Genomic DNA, 17,165 nt, shown 5'->3' with positions numbered 1-17,165 from the left:
CCTGCTCCACATGCCACCCGCCCCCCCCGGCCCCGCCTGAGTGCCCTTGTCTCAGACAAGGACACTTGGAGAAGGGGTGAAACCTTCCCCAGTCCCCTGGTCAAAGTCAAGGCCATTAGTTAAACGCATTCCTTGATTGACCCAGGCCCCGCTCCTTCAGGGCTGCTTTTAGTTTGAGATTACATAGCTATTTGTTTGTCTGTGTGTACACACACATGCGCGCGCACACATACACACACACAAACGCACACACCAGCTCGTAAGACCCTTTATGGGAGGAACCTGCTGCTTTTCCACCATCGCACCACCAGAGCTTGCTCTGGGGTCTGACTCACAGGTGGCCCTCTGTGTATGTTGGTCAAAAGAACATCTAAACCTTCAGGTGTAAATGCTGCAGTTCTGGAACGCTTCTCAGAAACCATTTTATAGATGGACAAACGGAGACCCAGAGAAGGAAAGTGACTTACCCAAGGCTTTGTTGCGATGCAGCCAAGCTGATGGTATAACCTGTGTCTGCCTTCCAAAGGTCACCCTCTCCTCTAGAAGCCAATCAAACAGCTCAAGCGCCCACGCTGAAATGGCTGCAGAGACGCTGTCCCCTTGCCAGAACTTGTCTGCCTTTGTGAGTTAGTGGCTGTGTCCTCATCCCTTGCTCCAAACACCTGCTGCCGTCGCCTTGAGCCCCTCTCCCTGGGTCCTCCCTTTCCTGCAGCCCGTCATCTCCTCCCCCGGCTCAGACGCAGTGTGAACCCCATCCTTACCGATCCCCAGAGCAGAAGCAAATGCAAAGCTCTTGAAGAAGACGACTAAGGAAATTCGGGGCAAATAATAACAGTCACTGAGCAGTTACTGTGTTCCAGTTCCTGGGCTAAACACTCGAAGTGCAATGGCCATAACAGCCCGTGGTGCCAGTACTGATATTATCCCCATTTTATAGACAAGGAAATTGAAGCTGAGGGACATAGCTAGGAGGTGTCTGAGCCAAGATTCAGCCCCAGCAGTCTGCATCCAGATCCACCCCGTTACACCTTCCCGGGCTCTCTGAGTGCCCTCCCCCCACACTGGTCTGGGACCAGCAGCCCATGCAGTCCTCCCTGCCTCCCCAGCCCCGTCTCCCCCCCTCCCCACCCCCGCGTGGCCATGCCGCAGCCATTCTGCAGGAACAGTGCATTCTTTATTTATGAGATGCATCTGGACTCTCTGCAGATCAGCTGGGAATGCCGTGGCATCTGCAGGCAGGAGGCAGAAAGTTCTGGAGGCCAGAAGTCCTCCAGGAGGTAGACAGGGGCGGGGCTCAGGGCACCAGACTCTAGCAGGGGTGCCCAGTGGGTCTGCAGAGCACAGAGTGGGGATGGAGGCAAAGTGATCTGAGCTTTGGATCCTCTTTGCATCCTGGCCTGCCCCAGGCAAGCAGCAGAGAGCCCAGGGTGGGGGTGGAGGTACAGAGATGGGAAACAGGGCAGGCACTGGGCATCTCCGCAAACTCCCACAAAACCCTACAGGGCAGGGGTTCTTGTGCCCACTTTATAGGGGAGGAAACCAAGGCCTGTAGAAGGTAGAAAGCTCTTTCTGAACTTTTAACCCTGCTTTGTCAGCCCTGTCCCCCACAAAGAAGGGAATTAAAGTGGTTTATTGGGCTTCCCTGGGGGCTCAGATGGTAAAGAATCTGCCTACAATGCGGGAGACCTGGGTTCGATCCCTGGGTCAGGACGATCCCCTGGAGAAGGGAATGGCTACCCACTCCAGTATTCTTGCCTGGAGAATTCCATGGACAGAGGAGTCTGGCGAGCTACAGTCCATGAGGTTGCAAAGAGTCAGACACGACCAAGTGACTAACACACACACACAAGGTGGTTTATAAGCATGCCCTCAGGGGCTTCCCTGGTGGTACAATGTTTAAGAATCTGCCTTGCAATGCAGAGGACACAGTTTCAGTCCCTGATCTGGGAAGATCCCGAATGCCAGGCAGTAGCTAAGCCTGTGTGTCACAACTGAGCCCACACACTGCAATTACTGAAGCCTGTCTGTGGGATCACACAGAGTCGGACACGACTGAAGTGACGCAGCAGCAGCAGCAGCAGCAGCGCCCCTCTGAGCCTGTGCTCCACAGCAAGAGACGCCAGTGCAGTGAGAAGCCTGTGCCCTGCAACCAAGAGTAGCCCCTGCTCGCTGCAAGTAGAGAAGGCCCTTGTGACGCAGTGAAGGCCCACCACAGCCAAAACATAAATAAATAATATTTTTAATTAAAAAATCTTTAAAAAAGATTAAGGATGCCCTCAAGCCCAGGCAGGAAACTAAATATACAATAGAGAAAATGAGGCTCACAGAAAGGAATACGGAGCCAGGGATTAAGCTCCTCCTCCAAATGCCTGCCACCTGGTACTGCCTGGTTGCTAGTGGTGGGTTGTACTTTGGTGCCAAGCATCCTGGCAGTCAAGGCAAAGAGGGAATGCAGTTCCTTTCAAAGGTATCCAAGGACTACAAGGAGAAAAGAAGCTAGAGACACAGTTGTGGCAGACAAACAGAGGCGGACCTCCATCAGGCCCCTAATAAGATCTCAGATTCCAAACTTCCTAGAAATTGTCCCACCAATCCCTATTCCACCACCCCTTTCCCTACCCTACCTACCCCGGGATAGAAGCATCTCCTGACAGCCTCTAGGAGGTGTGTTTTCACACGTGACCACCAGGTGGCGGGGCGGCGCAGGTCTCGGGTGGAAGTTTGTTAGATCCCCAAGGCGGCCCGGTGGGCTGGAGCGGCCGGGAAGTGCCGAGCTACCTTGGTGAACTAGTGTGGAGCCTTCGGTTGAACCTCAATGAAGAAATCGATCTCAGGCTAGGTCAGAATGCACTGCTTCCTACAGAGGAAGGAGGAAGAGCCCTGGCCAGAGTGTCACTAGTCCCTGGTTTGAGTCTCAGCCCTGCTTCCCACTTTCTGTGCAAAAAAGCACATTCACTTGCACACGCAGACCTGTCTTCTTACCTGAGCAAGGGGTTGGTAATGCCTTGCTGGGGGAAGAGGAGACGGAGCCAGCAATGGAAAGATAGTGGTCACTAAGGTCAAGAACAGCCGGGGGGGGGGGGGATGGGCGGTAAAAGAACACGGGCTTCTAAGATACAGGTGCGAGAAAAGGGGGCCCAAAAGAAAAGCCACAAGGGCCCCTGGTTAGGGACAAGGGGAGGAAGTGGTCAACTCTTCTGTTTTTTCTCATGGGTTTAGGGGAGTTCAAAGAGCCAGGACTTGTTCAAGTGTCGATGACAAACCCATCTTAAAACATCTTAAAATAAAAAATAAAAAAACAGGGAGAAGGTGTTTTTCGGTTCATGTGATAAACAGCGCAGGGGGTGTTTGCATAACAGGATGGTGGGACTCGTTTCTGGCCGCTAGGGCTTCCCCTGCCTTGGTTTTGCTTTCATGTTGCCTTCGAAGGTGAGTCCCAATCTCACAGCCGTCACTTCACCAACCTGGCCTGTAGAAAGCGTCTCCTTCCAACCTCTGGAGTCAGGCGAGTCCTCCGCTGACGCGACCGGGAGAGGGAGACGGACGACGCGCTAAGATGAGACTGGGGTGCAGAGGGCAGACTGTCACCTCCAGGAGGAACCGGCCACGACCTGCGGGTCTGCCTCCCCCGCGCGTTTGTGTCAAGAGAAGGTTCAGAGCAGGAGGCAGGAAAAGAGCCTCCTCGCCCGAGCAGTCTCCCCTCCGCCAGTCTTGCAGGCAGGTGATGGGCGCACAGCCCTAGGAAGGAGGGACGGGGCCGCCACCCCCCGTGGGGGCTGTGCCAGACTCGGCTCCACACCCCAGTGGGGCGCGCGGCGCGGAGCGGGGGCTCCTGGGCTCCAGTCCCTCGGCTAGTGCGCTGGGGGCGATGGCCTGGGGGCGAGGCGGCGGCGGTTGAGAGCCTGGCCCTGTGGCCAGCTCGAAGCAGACCTCAGCAGGTGCCGTTTCTTGACAGAGGGCTGCGGCGATGAGCTGGGTTGCTGGAGCCATCATGGCTCTGGTCCTTGTGAGTGGTGAATAGGTGATCCTCGCAGCCGCTTCTGGCAGGATTCAGGAACCAGCTCCCTGGCCAGGTCTCGCTCGCCCTCCTCCCCTTTCTTTCTTCGCTCTCCCTCCGCCCCTCCCTCTCATAAGCACACTCAAGATGTGTAAGATCTTCCACTTCTCGCCTCCTTTCATTCTGGGTGGCTTCCTTACTTTCTGTCTGACCTGTCCCACCGTCATCTTTGTCAGGGCCTCTGTGCTCCCAGGGTGGGAGTCGGGGAGAAAGTGACTCATTAAGTGTGAGGGCCCTATAGACCAGAGAAAAGGCCAGACAGGTGTGCAGGGGGCTTTGGAGCAGCCGTGTGGATGGTGCTTGCTGCGGGGCCTCACACAAGTCCCTTTCCCTCTCTGGGCCAAAAGGATGTTGGCGTGAGACCCGCAGTCCCAGACCCTGTGGTGGGTCACGTGCATCACTTGTGGGGTTCTGCATGACGGGTGTTCTGTGTGTGACACTCACTTCTGAACAAACAGCATCAATAATTCAAGTGCCCCTTCCTTTATAACCTAGGAGAATTGGTCTTCTGGCAGGATAGGAAAAATAATTTCACGCTCCCTTTCCTCCCCTCCCCTGATCACCCCTGACAAATTGTCTCTTGATTGCCTGTCACTCCAGCCGTCATCTCACATCTGGGGTTCCATTTTTTATAGTTGCCAGCCTCCCTCTGGCTTTGACTGGGACTGGCTTTTAATAGGGCTGCCATCAGATTCCAGTGAGTCTCTCCCCATTCTTTCACTCAGCAAATACAGCCTGCTTTGACCCCTAGGAACCCACAGCTTACTTAGGATAGATGAGAAGGTTCCCTGGTTATTCATACTAAAGTGTAAGGGGCTACTTTCTTACCTCTTTCAAAGGAGGACATGAACCTAGCAATTTACTGTTTACAAATCCCACTGTGCCTAGTATCTCTTTAATGCTCCCTGAAGCTTTATACAACCCACAGTGAGCTCAATGCTCTTGAGGGCTGGGTGACCTCAGGCAAGTAGCTTGACCTCTCTGAGCCTCTGAGCCTCAAGTTCTTGATGAGTTTTATGGGGATAATGATAATGTCAAGGAGTTACTGTGAGGTTTAAATTATATCCCAGATGAAAGAAACCAAGGGAATGTATATCATCAATTTTATCATCATTGTTATTGTCACGAGGAAGGGGGATGGGGTAAAGATAGAGGACTATCAGAGTGAAAAGACAAAGTTAAAGTGTTATTAATAACAGGACTGAGAATGAAACCAACAACTTCCACAAAGTTTTCTTGAGAGCTTATCGAGCACCTTGTGTATGTTCTGGGCTCAGGCATATATAATATGTCCTTTAACTTTTCACAAGCAAAGGGGTGGGTATTGTGTTTCCCCAGTTAACAGACAAGAAAACTGAGGTGACAAGCTGGTAAGCCCAGGATGCGTGTCCATGCTGCGATGGCCTCTGTTCCCAGGGGTGGTACCAGTTCAGAACTATCACGGCCAGACAGTCACCCCCTGTGGAAGGTACAGCTTTGGGGGTATGACTTCCCCACATCCAGTGCTTTCTAGGGGCTCCGAGTGGAGACAGTTCTAGGTGGAAAATGGTGACCAGACTCAACCCCCATCCAAGGCCTCAGCAAAACCTCAGAATCCACAGAGACCAACTTCAGGCCCCCTGTCTAAACTGTCCTCATCCCTGTCTCTTCCCAACGCCTGTTCCCTAGGACTCACCATGAGACCACGTCCTGGACAGTACCCCTGCTCCCACAGCAACACTTAGCATCTCCACAGTGCCCTTCCTAAAGCCCTGCCAGACGCCGGGACCCGAACACGCCAACCTAATTCATACTAGGCTGTGAATGAATACATCACACTTAACTGCCTCACTCACCACTATGTTCCTCAAGTCACTCATGATGCAAGATGCTCCACCAAAAAAAAAAGGATAATAACAGCTGTGTATCAGGTACTTTTGAAAAACTCCGAATACTCTATTCTCCCTTCCAGAAAGTCATTTGCTACTGTTGCTCTGTCACTCAGCTGTGTCTGACTCTTTGCAACCCCACAGACAGAGAAAGTCAGAATTCACATTAAACTCTGGCAAGCTGTGACTATTCCTGCATTGTAGACACCAACAGTAACCAAAGCTACAGGACATAATATTTTTTTTCAAGGAACCAAGTAACAATACCTGTAAAACAGTCAGTGATAAATCCTAAGTGAGGACCCAGGTTCAATCCCTGGTCTTGGAACTAAAGTCGCACAAGCCACGTGGTACAGCCAAAAAAATTAAACAAATAAATTTAATTAAATAATAAAAAGAGACGTGACTCTGTTATACATTGGAAATGGGGCTTCCCCAATGGTTCAGCAGGGAAAGAATCCTCCTGCAATGTAGGAGACGCATGTTCGATCCCTAGGTTGGGAAGATGCCCTGGACAAATAGCAGCCCACTCCAGTATTCTTGCCTGGAGAATTCCATGGACAGAGGAGTCTGGTGGGCTGCAATCCAGGTGGTCACAAAGAGTCAGACACGACTGAGCACTAGCATGGGAGAATGGGGGCAAGAGTACCCCCACAGAAGTGAAAATTGGTACTCGAGGAGCAAACAAAACCAAACAGAAAAACCCCAAACATTATTCCATGGATTTACATTATATTAATATCTGTGGCATTAAGGTTTTGTTGGCTGTTTGAATGAACAGGATACTACAAAGAGGGGTTAAAAAAACCACTACAAGTGCCAGTGTTCCCAAACACTGTTCTCCCCTTCCTGAGCTAGATAATGTTATCTTTTCCAGCAGGCTGTTCAGAACCCCGCCCCTTCCTGACTATATCAGACGTACTTATGACAGAGGAAGATAGTCCGGAAAATAACCAGATGGCTTACGATTGTTAAGACAATCTATATACAAAGAACCAGGAGAGAGTAAGGGCGGGGCAGGGCGAGGAACGTATGGACAGATCTGGCCAGTCAGGCTGCAAATGGAGTGGGAGATCCTTTCCTTGTTTTAAAAACCTTTAGGGTGGAAGGTGTTAAACGTGACTCCGGGGTAGTATGCGTGAAAAGAACTGGGGAGAGAAAAAAGGAAGGTATGGAGCTTTAGGGGAGAGGACTGGCTCCCTCCCTGCATGGCTTTAAAACACACACGCTTGGGACAGTTCATTGGGAAGACGGCAATCACAAACATACGTGTACCTGAGTCCGGGGGAGGGTGAATGCATGTGTGTGTATGACTGAGTCCCTTAGAACTGTCCACCGAGAACTATCACAGCATTGTTGATCGACCACATCCCAATATAAAATAAAACAGTTAAATAAATAAGTATATGTGCACCTCCCCTGGTAGCTCAGCTGGTAAAGAATCCTCCTGCAATGCCAGAGACCTAGGTTTGATCCTTGGGTTGGGAAGATCCACTGGAGAAGGGATAGGCTACCCACCTCAGAATTCTGGCCTGGAGAATTCCATGGACTGTATAGTCCATGGGGTCGAAAAGAATCAGACACAACTGAGTGACTTTCACTTTCAATAAAACAGCAGCAAGGTTCTTGAAGGAAAAAAAAATCAGGAAGAAAAAATGAACAAAACTGAAGATAGAAGCAGATAAAGCCCAAATCATTGTAGGAGATATTAACAGCCCTTTCTGAGTGATTGATTAAAAAACAAAACAAAACTAATTTTTAAAAAATTGGCAAGGGTATAGAAAAATCCTACCAAAGTTGTGAACCAACCTGACCTAGTCCACATTTATGGAACACTACACCTAACAACAACAAGATATTAAAATTTTCAAGTCTATCAGACATAGACCATAATCTGGGCCATGAAATAAGTTTCATTAGAATATTGAAATCTTGAGTATGTTCTCTGATCACAATTAACAAACCAAAAACAATAAAATATGTAGGAAATGCCAAATATTCAGATATCATATCCATAAGAAATCCATGGATCAAAGAAGAACTCATAAGGGAGACTGGAAAACATCAAACTGAGTGGCAATGAAAACTCATCAAATCACAGTCTCTGGGAAGCAGCTGACGCAGTGACTGCAGGGAGTCTTAACTCTGACTGTACGGGCGTGCGCGAGCCGGTGCGCGCCAAGTCGCTTCAGTCGTGTCTGACTCTTTTGGACCCCGTGGACTGTAGCTCACCAGGCTCCTCTGTCCCTGGGATTCTCCAGGCAAGGATACTGGAGTGGGTGGGTAGCCATTCCCTTCCCCGGGGATCTCCCCAACCCAGGGATGGAACCCAGGTCTCCTGCATTGCAGGCAGATTCTTTACCGTCAGAGCCACCAGGGAAACCCATATGGGGGAGGGGCCATAATGACTCAACGGTCTACCTTTAGAAGTTAGACAAAAGACGAATAAAGTAAACCCAAAATAACAGAAGAAAAGGAGGAAGGACAAGAGCAAAACTCCGTGAAATGAAACACAGACGAAGGACAGAAAATCAGCAACGCTACACGCTGATCCGCTGAAAGAAAGAAAGTGAAGTCGCTCAGTCGCGTCTGACTCTGCGACCCCATGGACTGTAGCCCACCAGGCTCCTCAGTCCATGGGATTTTCCAGGCAAGAGTACTGGAGTCGGTTGCCATTTCCTTCTCCAAAGGATTCACCGAATGGAAAACCACAGGGTAACACTAGACCTTTTATTTTAGTATTACTTTCAGTTTTCCGTGCTGACGGTGCGTGGACTGGCCCACAGGGTAAACTGGGAGCATACGGGTTTCGGGGCAGGCAGAGGAGAGAGCAGGTAGCAGCGTCCGCGCTTCCTCTGTTCCAGGCAAGCACACGTCCGCTGCTCAGCGCCGACCCCTCTGCTCACTGCTGGATCCTTCGGATGCTCTGCACCTGGAAGGTCTGGGCGTGAGAGCCCCACTCCCGGAAGTGCTTATAGTCGCCTGAGTGGTGGTCACACTCCAGCACGTACTGAAAACCTCGGTAGCCAGGAAACTGGGAGCAAACCCAGCTGGAAAAGGGAAGGGGGCAGACCGTTACCTTTCAAGAGGCACCAGCATGGCCACCAAGGCAGAGACACAGGGGGACCCACCCGGGGCTGCGAGCACACCCCAGCCCCGCGGCGGTCCTGCCCGGAACGCGCCCTGCTCTGCCCGCCACGGAAGTCTTTTTGATCACGCGCTTCCGTCTGCCAGCAACACCGTTCCGGCCCTTCTTTGCCTGGTCGAGTTAATATTTATCGTCCAGGTCTCAGCCTGATCTTCACTGCAACGGGGGCGGTCTGACTTCTCTACATTAGGCCACGGTCCCCCATCCTACCTTTGCAGCACTCGCGTAATTAGGTAATTAACAGATTATTTGTAAAAAAAAATGTCAGGCTCCTCTGCAAACAGTAAGCACCTGTGTGCCCTGGTTCATTGTTATTTAGTGCCTACCACAATGCCTGGCACAGAGGAGTTCAATAAATATTTGATGAGGAAAGGGAGGGGGGAGGGAAAAGGAAGGGGGAGGAAGGAGGGGGGAGGGGAGTGAGGCGGAGAGAGGAGGAGGGGGAGTGGACTGAGAGGAAGAAGTGAGGACTCTTCCTCTTTCTCCCTCCAGGCCTTATTCAGGGGCACTTCCAAGGAAGAGGCTATTGTTCTTCCAATTCATTGACCCTCACATTGTTCAGGACTAGACAAGGCCTGGTGTCTCCTCTGAGCTTCCCTTCTCCTTTCTGTAAGAGGGAGGTGGACTCGAGATTCCCAAGAGGTCCATCCTCCTCAGGAGGTGTCCCCCCCGGGCCCTCTCAACCTCCTCTCTGTCCCTGCAGAGCACAGCCTCGATGCACTTACGCCCCCGAGTGGACGTGGAAGGAGCCCACTTCATTGCCATCCCAGCCCATGGCCTGGAGGGAGGGGTAGTCATCACTCAGCTCTCCTTTCCTGCCCAGGAAGTTCTCCTGCTCGAAGATAGTCAGCCTCGAGTCGCGGTGGTTCTGCAGGCAACAGAGTCAGAACATCAGGGTATCAGTCGGAAGCCCCAGCCGGCCCCCGCACCCCAGCTCTCGTCTAAAAAATTAAGTCTTCCTCGCCAGCCCTCTGGAAGGACAATAAGGCAACAGGCATTGGAAACCTTACAAGAGGCAAAGCCTTCCAGAAATTTACACAAAATAAACAAGAACAACAAGCCTTGGTGGTAAAAGAAAAGAATCAAAAAAATCAATATGACACCCAACAGCAGGGGATCAGGGGGTAAGCTGGAGTGTTGCCCTAGGGTTAAGAGAAGGGTGTGGAGATCTGGGTTCAAATCCTGATTCTCCACACACCAGCTGACTGAGCTTAAAAACATGCCCCACATATATACAATGGAATATTACTCAGCCATTAAAAAGAATGAAGTAATGCCATTGCAGCAACCCGAATGGACCTAGAGATTGTCATACTGAGTGAAGTAAGTCAGACAGGAAGGAGGAAATATCGTATGACATTCCTTATATGTGGAATCAAAAAAGAAATGATGCAAATGAACTTAACTTACAAAACAGAAAGAGACTCACAGAGAACGAACTTAATGGTTGCCGGAGGGGAAAGATGGGGAGGAAGGGATAGTTAGGGAGTTTGGGATGGACATGTACACACTGCTATATTCAAAATGGATAACCAACAAGGTCCTACTGTACAGCACATGGAACTCGGCTCAATGTCATGCGGCAGCCTGGATGGGAGGGGAGCTTAGGGGAGAATGGATACATGTATATGTGTGGCTGAGTCCCTTCCCCATTGACCTGAAACTATGGCAACATTGTTAAATTGGCTATACCCCAAAACAAAATAAAAAGTTTAAACAGACAAAAAACCTGTCCCACAGCATTTCTGAGCCTGTTTCTGCGTCTATAAAATGAAATTAACCACATCTACTTTTGTAGAACTTGTAAACTAGGTAAAGGCAGGGATCGCTTCTGCGAGAGTCCATGTGGGTCCCCATATGGGCGCAGTGGTGGGGCTGTCTGTGGAGCAAGTGAACAGCCGTAAGATGGTTCACTAGGAAGGGCACCATGGAAAACGTCATAGGTGAGATTTAACCACCTGGAGGGTGACTGGGGTATATTTGCAGAGTTCATCACGATTCAATTTGTATAACCAAATGATCCGCCTATGCAGATATACAGCTATAGATGGCACAGATACACAGGTCTAGCATTGATACGGACATCAATCACTGCAGACAGAATCTGTGGGTAGCACAGAAACCAAGGAGGTCTCAGGAGCCAAGAACAGCAGGCTTCTGTCTCAGAAGTGTGGGTATAAGTGACTTCTATTTTCTTATTCAGCCATATTGGGTTTTTCCCTGAACTTTAGGGGATAAATACATGTGCTGTAGTTATTTAAAATTCATCAAAATTGTGCTTGAAGGAGAAAAATACACCTTTTTGAGCCTCAGGTTTTTCATCTGTAAAACGGGGGTAATAGTACTCACCTCCACCCATACTCTGTAAACAGTAGCTAAAATATAAAATCAGGAACACTGACAATGAATTAGGAATAAAACATAAGACCCTCTTTCTTACATCGCCCTGCCATCTCTGGTACCTAGCTTCTCCCGGCATCCCTGAGTCATGAAAAGAGGGACACAAGGACTTTTCTGGTGGTCCAGATGCTTCCAACGCAGGGGGCACAGGTTCAGTCCCCGATCAGGGAACTAAGATCCCAGAGGCTGCACAGCACGGCCAGAAAAAAGGAAAAGGGCACAAAACAGGAAGGAGTTCATGTCACAAGCAGAGTTGCGATGGGCAGAATGTCTGTGGTGGGCTCTGTCCATACATACCTTTTCTTCCCTAGAACTTTCTTTCAAGATGAAGAAACGGAGGCTCAGAGAGGGGAGGGACCGCCACAGCTTGCAGCAGTGACACGAGAATCTGAACCCTGGACATCCAATTCCCAAGCCCCCACCCCCGCCCTCAGGGACCAGGCAGTGTCAGGACTCACAGCGCAGGCCACGGGCCGGAAGGAGGTGAGCCGCTCAGCGGGGTAGGACGTGTTGCCGCTCCACGCGTCCCAGGATGGGTACTCGCCCCGCTCCAGCACATACTGCTGCCCTTGGAAGCCGGCGTGTTCAAAACCCACCCACCTGCCAACAGAGGGTAGAGGGTGTGAGAGGTTAGGAGGCCTCTGACCCTGAGTTCTAGACCAGTGGCTGTCATGCAGGGGTGACTTCGCTCCCCCCACCCCCGCCACCCAAGGAGGCATTTAAAATGTCTGCAGGCATTTTTAGTTGTCTTTCTGGAAGTCAGGAGGAGAGAGATTTGCAACTGGCATTTGTGACTAGAGGCTAGGGATGCTGCTAAACATCCTCCCATGCACAGGGCAGCCCCCAGCATGGAATTACCTGACCCCAAACATCCATCGAACCGACGTGGAGAAGCCCACTGCTCCACTGTACATCCTGCAGGCAGGGGGCTGGCCCCTTGCAGGTACTGCCACCCTCGCACCTGTCCCCCTGGGCCACGTAGATGAGACTTGACCACACGCTGACTTCAGCCTTGGCCATCTCATTCATCTCCATCTTTTTTTTCAATTTTCCCAAATTTATTTTATTTTTGGCTACGCTGGGTCTTCACTGCTGCACGCGGGCTTTTCTCTAGGTGCAGAGGGCAGGAGGGACCTCTAGTTGCAGTGTGCAGGCTCCTTATTGCGGTGGTTTCTCCTGTTTTGGACCACAGGCTCTAGGGCACGGGCTTCAGTAGTTGTGGCCCGTGGGCTTCGCTACCTCAAAGCATGTGGCATCTTCCCCAACCAGGGATCGAACTCATATCGCCTGCCTTGGCAGGCAGATTCTTTACCTCTGGACCACCAGGGAAGTCCACTCTCTCTTTTTAAACAAAACATATCTCATGCTCAGAGCCTCAGTCAGGCAGCAACGCTTAACTAAAAATTACTAGCATTATTTTTCACTATATTTTTAGCTACCTTCCACTTTTGGTGAGTGATACTGACTTTTGATTTGTGCCTAACAGGGACATTTCGGACCCAACACTGGATTTGGAAGGTCTGCCCTCACAGGGCTGCCTCATGCAACGGGCAGACTCTGTGGATGGCGCCCCCACCGCCCAGCTACATTTGGGCAGGGCACAACCTGTGCAGCCTTAAGCTGCCACCCTTCATGCTTCCCAGCATCTCAGACCCAGGGAGGCACACCGGTACAGCTAGAGCCTGGGAAGACAGGACCTCGAACGTCTTAAAGTCCCAGCACCCCTCTCTAGATACCTTCCTGTCTCCCCATCCCCGACTCCGATCCCCCTGGACTCACGCGCCACTCAGCACTTTCAAAGATCGAACAGTCTCGAAGCCAAGCTCCAGCACGCTGGGGCACTCAGCCGTGAACTCATGCCGCCGGCCCTGGAAGCCCTCCTCATCCCACACGACGATCTATGCCAGAGAGAAAGGGAGGAGACCCACATCAGAGTACTGGGCAGCGGGGCGAGTGGATGGCAGTGAGGGGTTAGGGATGCACCCCAGGACTCAGGGTGGGGTAGGCCAGGTAAAGCAGGGACGGCAAACTCAGATGCCTCCAGGGTCCAGGAAGGGGACGGTGAGCGCTGAGACCCCGGGAGCAGAGGCCCTGCTCAGCGCCACCTACTGTTGCCACATGGTAATGCGACCAACTGTCCAATTCTCCCAAGACAACCCCTGTATCTGAACTTTTCTGTGAGCTCTCCCGGTGTTCAAAGGCTGATGACAAATTCAGAGGTTTTAGGGTTGTTTTTTTTTTTTTTCTTTTTTAACGCAGAAGAAACCAAAGGAATCATGCCCAGAGACTGTGCAACATCACCAGCTGGCCTTTTCTGCCAGAAGTAGTGGTGTTAGTTGCTGAGTCGTGTCCGACTCTGCAACCCTGTGGACTGTAGCCCTCCAGGCTCCTCTGTCCATGGGATTCTCCAGGCAAGAATACTGGAGTGGGTTGCCATTCCCTTCTCCAGGGAATCTTCCCAACCCAGGGATCGGACCCGGGTCTCCTGCGTTGCAGGCAGACTCTTTACCGTTTGAGCTACAGGGAAGACCTGTTGCTTTCTGCCAGAGAGACGGTTGAATTCGGGGACAGGAAGCCCCAAGTTCAAATCAAGAACCTCTGTGTGTGACCCCGGGCAAGACCCTCTCCCTCTCCGAGCCTCAACTACATTCTCCGTGAAATGGGCCCTCATCACTGCCCCGCTCTAGGGGTGAGTGGGGATTCAGTGAAGGCGGGGCAGGGGTCCGCATGACCTGGGTTGGACCTGTGCCCGCCCCCTCCCCAGACGTCGGCCCCCACCCCCAGCGCCTCTCCCTACCTTCCAGTGTCCCGCCGACTTGGTGCACTGCAGAGACATGCCGCTCGTTTCCTAGGCAACAGAAGAAGGTGAGGAAGCTTCCACCCCGACTCTGCTCCCCTCCTTGAAACTGAAGTCTGGTTTGAGCAGATGGGTACCCAGGTGGGGTCCAGAAGTGCCCAAGATGAAGGGCAAAGTGTGGCTTTGGGCTGTCCCCCTCCTCCACTTTCCAGTACCATCTCCTTCTCTTCCATCCTTTCTTGGTCTCAAAATGACCCCATTCTGGGTCCCGTTCCTCTAAGCCCCCTCTATGCTGTTTTATCTACTCAGTTGGGGAAATTTTCCGTGGCTGCGGGTGGGTGGATGCTGCACCCCTGGCAAGCACCAAGGTGCTCAGCTTGAGAGCCTCCCAAAAGACAGCACCTGACCCAGAAAGGAGAATCTAAGAGCGGGAGTTGAGGCAGCAGGATTACAGGAATCATTTGGGTTTTAAACGGCGTCGCAGGTACTGGTCTCGAGGTCTGGAGCCTGGTTCGATGAGGATGGCATTCGGGATAACTCAGTGGTATCCCCCCAGGACTGGGGATGAGGGTCTCCCCTGCCTCCCAGGAGACTCACCCAGAGCTCGAATCCCACCCATTCTCCAAGCCAGGACTTACCGAGATGGACCCAGAGAACATGCCAGACCCGGGAACGGCTGAGGTCAGGCTCTTATAGGCAGGGAGGAGAGAGGGCCCCTGGGGGGACAGAGCCCTGACTCAGCAAGTGAGTGACGGGAACAAAAGCCAGCCCTGCCTGTGGCTCCGATGGAGAAGTGTCAGCACCATTGGCCTCGGCTGGGAGGGAGAGGCCAGGGTGCCCCCCTCGGGGTCACCCGTGAAGAAGGCAAGAGGAAGAAGGTCCACCCTAACCAGCTCCACCCTAACCCAGCGGTGGACCAAGAGTCCAAACACCTCAGCCTTCCTAGCCGTGTGACCTGGGGCAGGTCCTCCCCCCTATTTCTTCCTGTAAAATGGAGCAAGGATAAACTATAAAGTGGCATGAGAGTATGTCACATGCCTGGCACAGGCATTCAACAAATACCCGTACCTTTCCCCTCTTCCAGGTTCCTTCTTCTTCTTCCCGTGGGAGCAACCAGGGTGGGCTTCATGGTAGAGGTGGCATTGAAACTCGGTTCTGCAGGGTGTGGAGGATTTATAGCGAGTGAGATGCTTTTGCTGGCAAGAGTGCAGAGGTGGGAATCTGGGTATGGTGACCCAATGGGGCTAAAGGAGCACAGAGGGACTCAGGTAGGACAGGTGGCTGGGCCAGGGCCTCTGGAGGGCACACCCCCCAGAGAGGGGTCCAGCTAGCTCCGTGGGCAGAAGGAAGGTGCTGGTGGCCTGAACATGCTTTACAAACTGTGCTGCACCACTGAACATCCGGGGTTCATAGAATTCGCTTTGTACACACCTCTCCCCTCACTCCCACCCTCTGAAATTGGCCCAAGAGGGTCCTCTCATGGCATAGGAAAGAGCATGACTGGAAACCAGATCCCTCTGGGTGAGCTGGAGAACGTCCAAGTCAGCTCACGGAGATGTGAGCTGTGAGATGGCAATACTAGTGCCCTCTGGGTGGGTTCTATGCAGCCTGATCAAAGGCACAACTTTGAGATCAGGTTGCCAGGAAGGTTAAAGGCCAAGAATGCAGCCTCCGTGGCCAGAGGGCCCGGGTTTACGTCCCAGTCTTGGTGGCTGGGTAACCTTGAGCCCGTTACTTCGTCTCTCTGAGCCTTAGTTTCCTCATATGTAAAATGGGTACACAGGTAAATTGGGTTCAGCCTAAGAGATGGGGTATTGTGAGGGTAAATGTGAATTACACACGAACAGCATCACTGTTCTGGAACGGCTCCTGGAGCCTGACATTCATCACGTGTCTCCATCATCACTGGCATCATTGTAGCTAATTTTAAAAAAATTGCTATTGACACATCTGCACTTCCATGTTTATTGCAGCATTATGCACAATAGCCAGGATGTGAAAATAACCTAATTACCCATCAATAGTGGATAACTGAAATAACCTAATTATCCATCCACTCTTTATCCAATGAGTGGATATATAAGCTGTGATATGCAGATACAATGGAATATTATTCAGCCTTGAGAAAGAAGAAAACCCTGCCGTCCATGACAACACGGATAGACCCCCGAAGGCGTCATGCTAAGCGAAATAAATCAGAGAAAAACAAATACCGTATGATCTCACTTACATATGGAACCTAAAAGGACAAAATCAGAGGAGTGGAGAGTAAGATGCAGAGCACCGGGAGCTGGGAGGTGGAGGAGACAGGGAGGCGATGCTCACAGGGCATAAACTCCCGGTTACAAGGCTAACGAGTTTGGGGACCTAATGGACAGCATGGTGGTCATAGCTGATGGTGTAACGCAGTCGCGAATGCTGCTTAGGGAACAGATCTTTCGTGTTTTCCCCTCAAGAACATGAACAGTAACGGTGTGATGACAGGGAGGTGGCAATCACTCTGCAATTTGTAAATGTATCAAGTAACGTACAGCAAACCTTTACCCTCTGTTGTGTGCCAGTTATATTTCAGTAAAGCTGGGGGAAATGATTCCTCTTAAATGTTTATTAAATACTTAATGACTACCCTTACTTACTTGAAAATACTTACTTGTATGAAAGCAAGAGGGCATGGTTTTTAAGAGCTTGGGTTCAGGAGTTCAAAACGTGTGACTTCCAATTCCATTCTTACAGATGAGGAAATGGGCTGAGAGACGGCAGAGGGATATGCTTCGGTTTCCTCGTCTGCGAAGAGGATCAGGCCCAGCGCCCCCACTGAAATAACGAGGATTGCAGGAACCATGCCAGTCAGATGCTCAGAGTGGAGCCACCCAGCATGGGGGGGGTAGAGGGGGC

General features: G+C 51.4%; 1 protein-coding gene and 1 long non-coding RNA gene across 9 annotated transcripts in view; one reads left to right on the top strand and one right to left on the bottom strand.

Annotated features, from left to right (window-relative positions):
• Positions 1 to 8,323: 8,323 nt before the first annotated feature.
• The window catches only part of CRYBA4 (crystallin beta A4), a 29,787-nt gene continuing 20,945 nt past the window's right edge, over positions 8,324 to 17,165 (bottom strand). For 4 of the 8 annotated variants that reach the window (XM_055405431.2, XM_088828297.1, XM_088828298.1 and 1 more), the window contains 8 exons: positions 16,921 to 17,084; positions 15,339 to 15,425; positions 14,909 to 14,986; positions 14,271 to 14,321; positions 13,253 to 13,371; positions 11,932 to 12,073; positions 9,799 to 9,941; positions 8,324 to 8,975 (listed from right to left, as the gene is read on the bottom strand). In XM_055405431.2, the coding sequence (XP_055261406.1) occupies positions 8,828 to 8,975; positions 9,799 to 9,941; positions 11,932 to 12,073; positions 13,253 to 13,371; positions 14,271 to 14,321; positions 14,909 to 14,929 (624 nt within the window). In that variant the 5' untranslated portion in view covers positions 14,930 to 14,986; positions 15,339 to 15,425; positions 16,921 to 17,084 and the 3' untranslated portion in view covers positions 8,324 to 8,827. The remainder of the gene's footprint in view (positions 8,976 to 9,798; positions 9,942 to 11,931; positions 12,074 to 13,252; positions 13,372 to 14,270; positions 14,322 to 14,908; positions 14,987 to 15,338; positions 15,426 to 16,920; positions 17,085 to 17,165) is intronic. The other 4 variants (XM_055405432.2, XM_088828299.1, XM_055405433.2 and 1 more) reach the window with 4 other exon arrangements.
• On the top strand, positions 9,124 to 10,201 carry LOC148774912 (uncharacterized). Its single transcript, XR_016035367.1, has 2 exons — positions 9,124 to 9,306; positions 9,777 to 10,201. It is a non-coding gene; the product is annotated as an uncharacterized LOC148774912 (long non-coding RNA).

This window comes from Moschus berezovskii, chromosome 19 (genome assembly GCF_049115385.1).
Source record: "Moschus berezovskii isolate FMDL1 chromosome 19, NW_MosBer_1.0, whole genome shotgun sequence".
Lineage (NCBI taxonomy): Eukaryota > Metazoa > Chordata > Mammalia > Artiodactyla > Moschidae > Moschus > Moschus berezovskii.
Note: the sequence above shows the minus strand (reverse complement) of the source record. Positions and strands in the feature narration are given on the sequence as shown.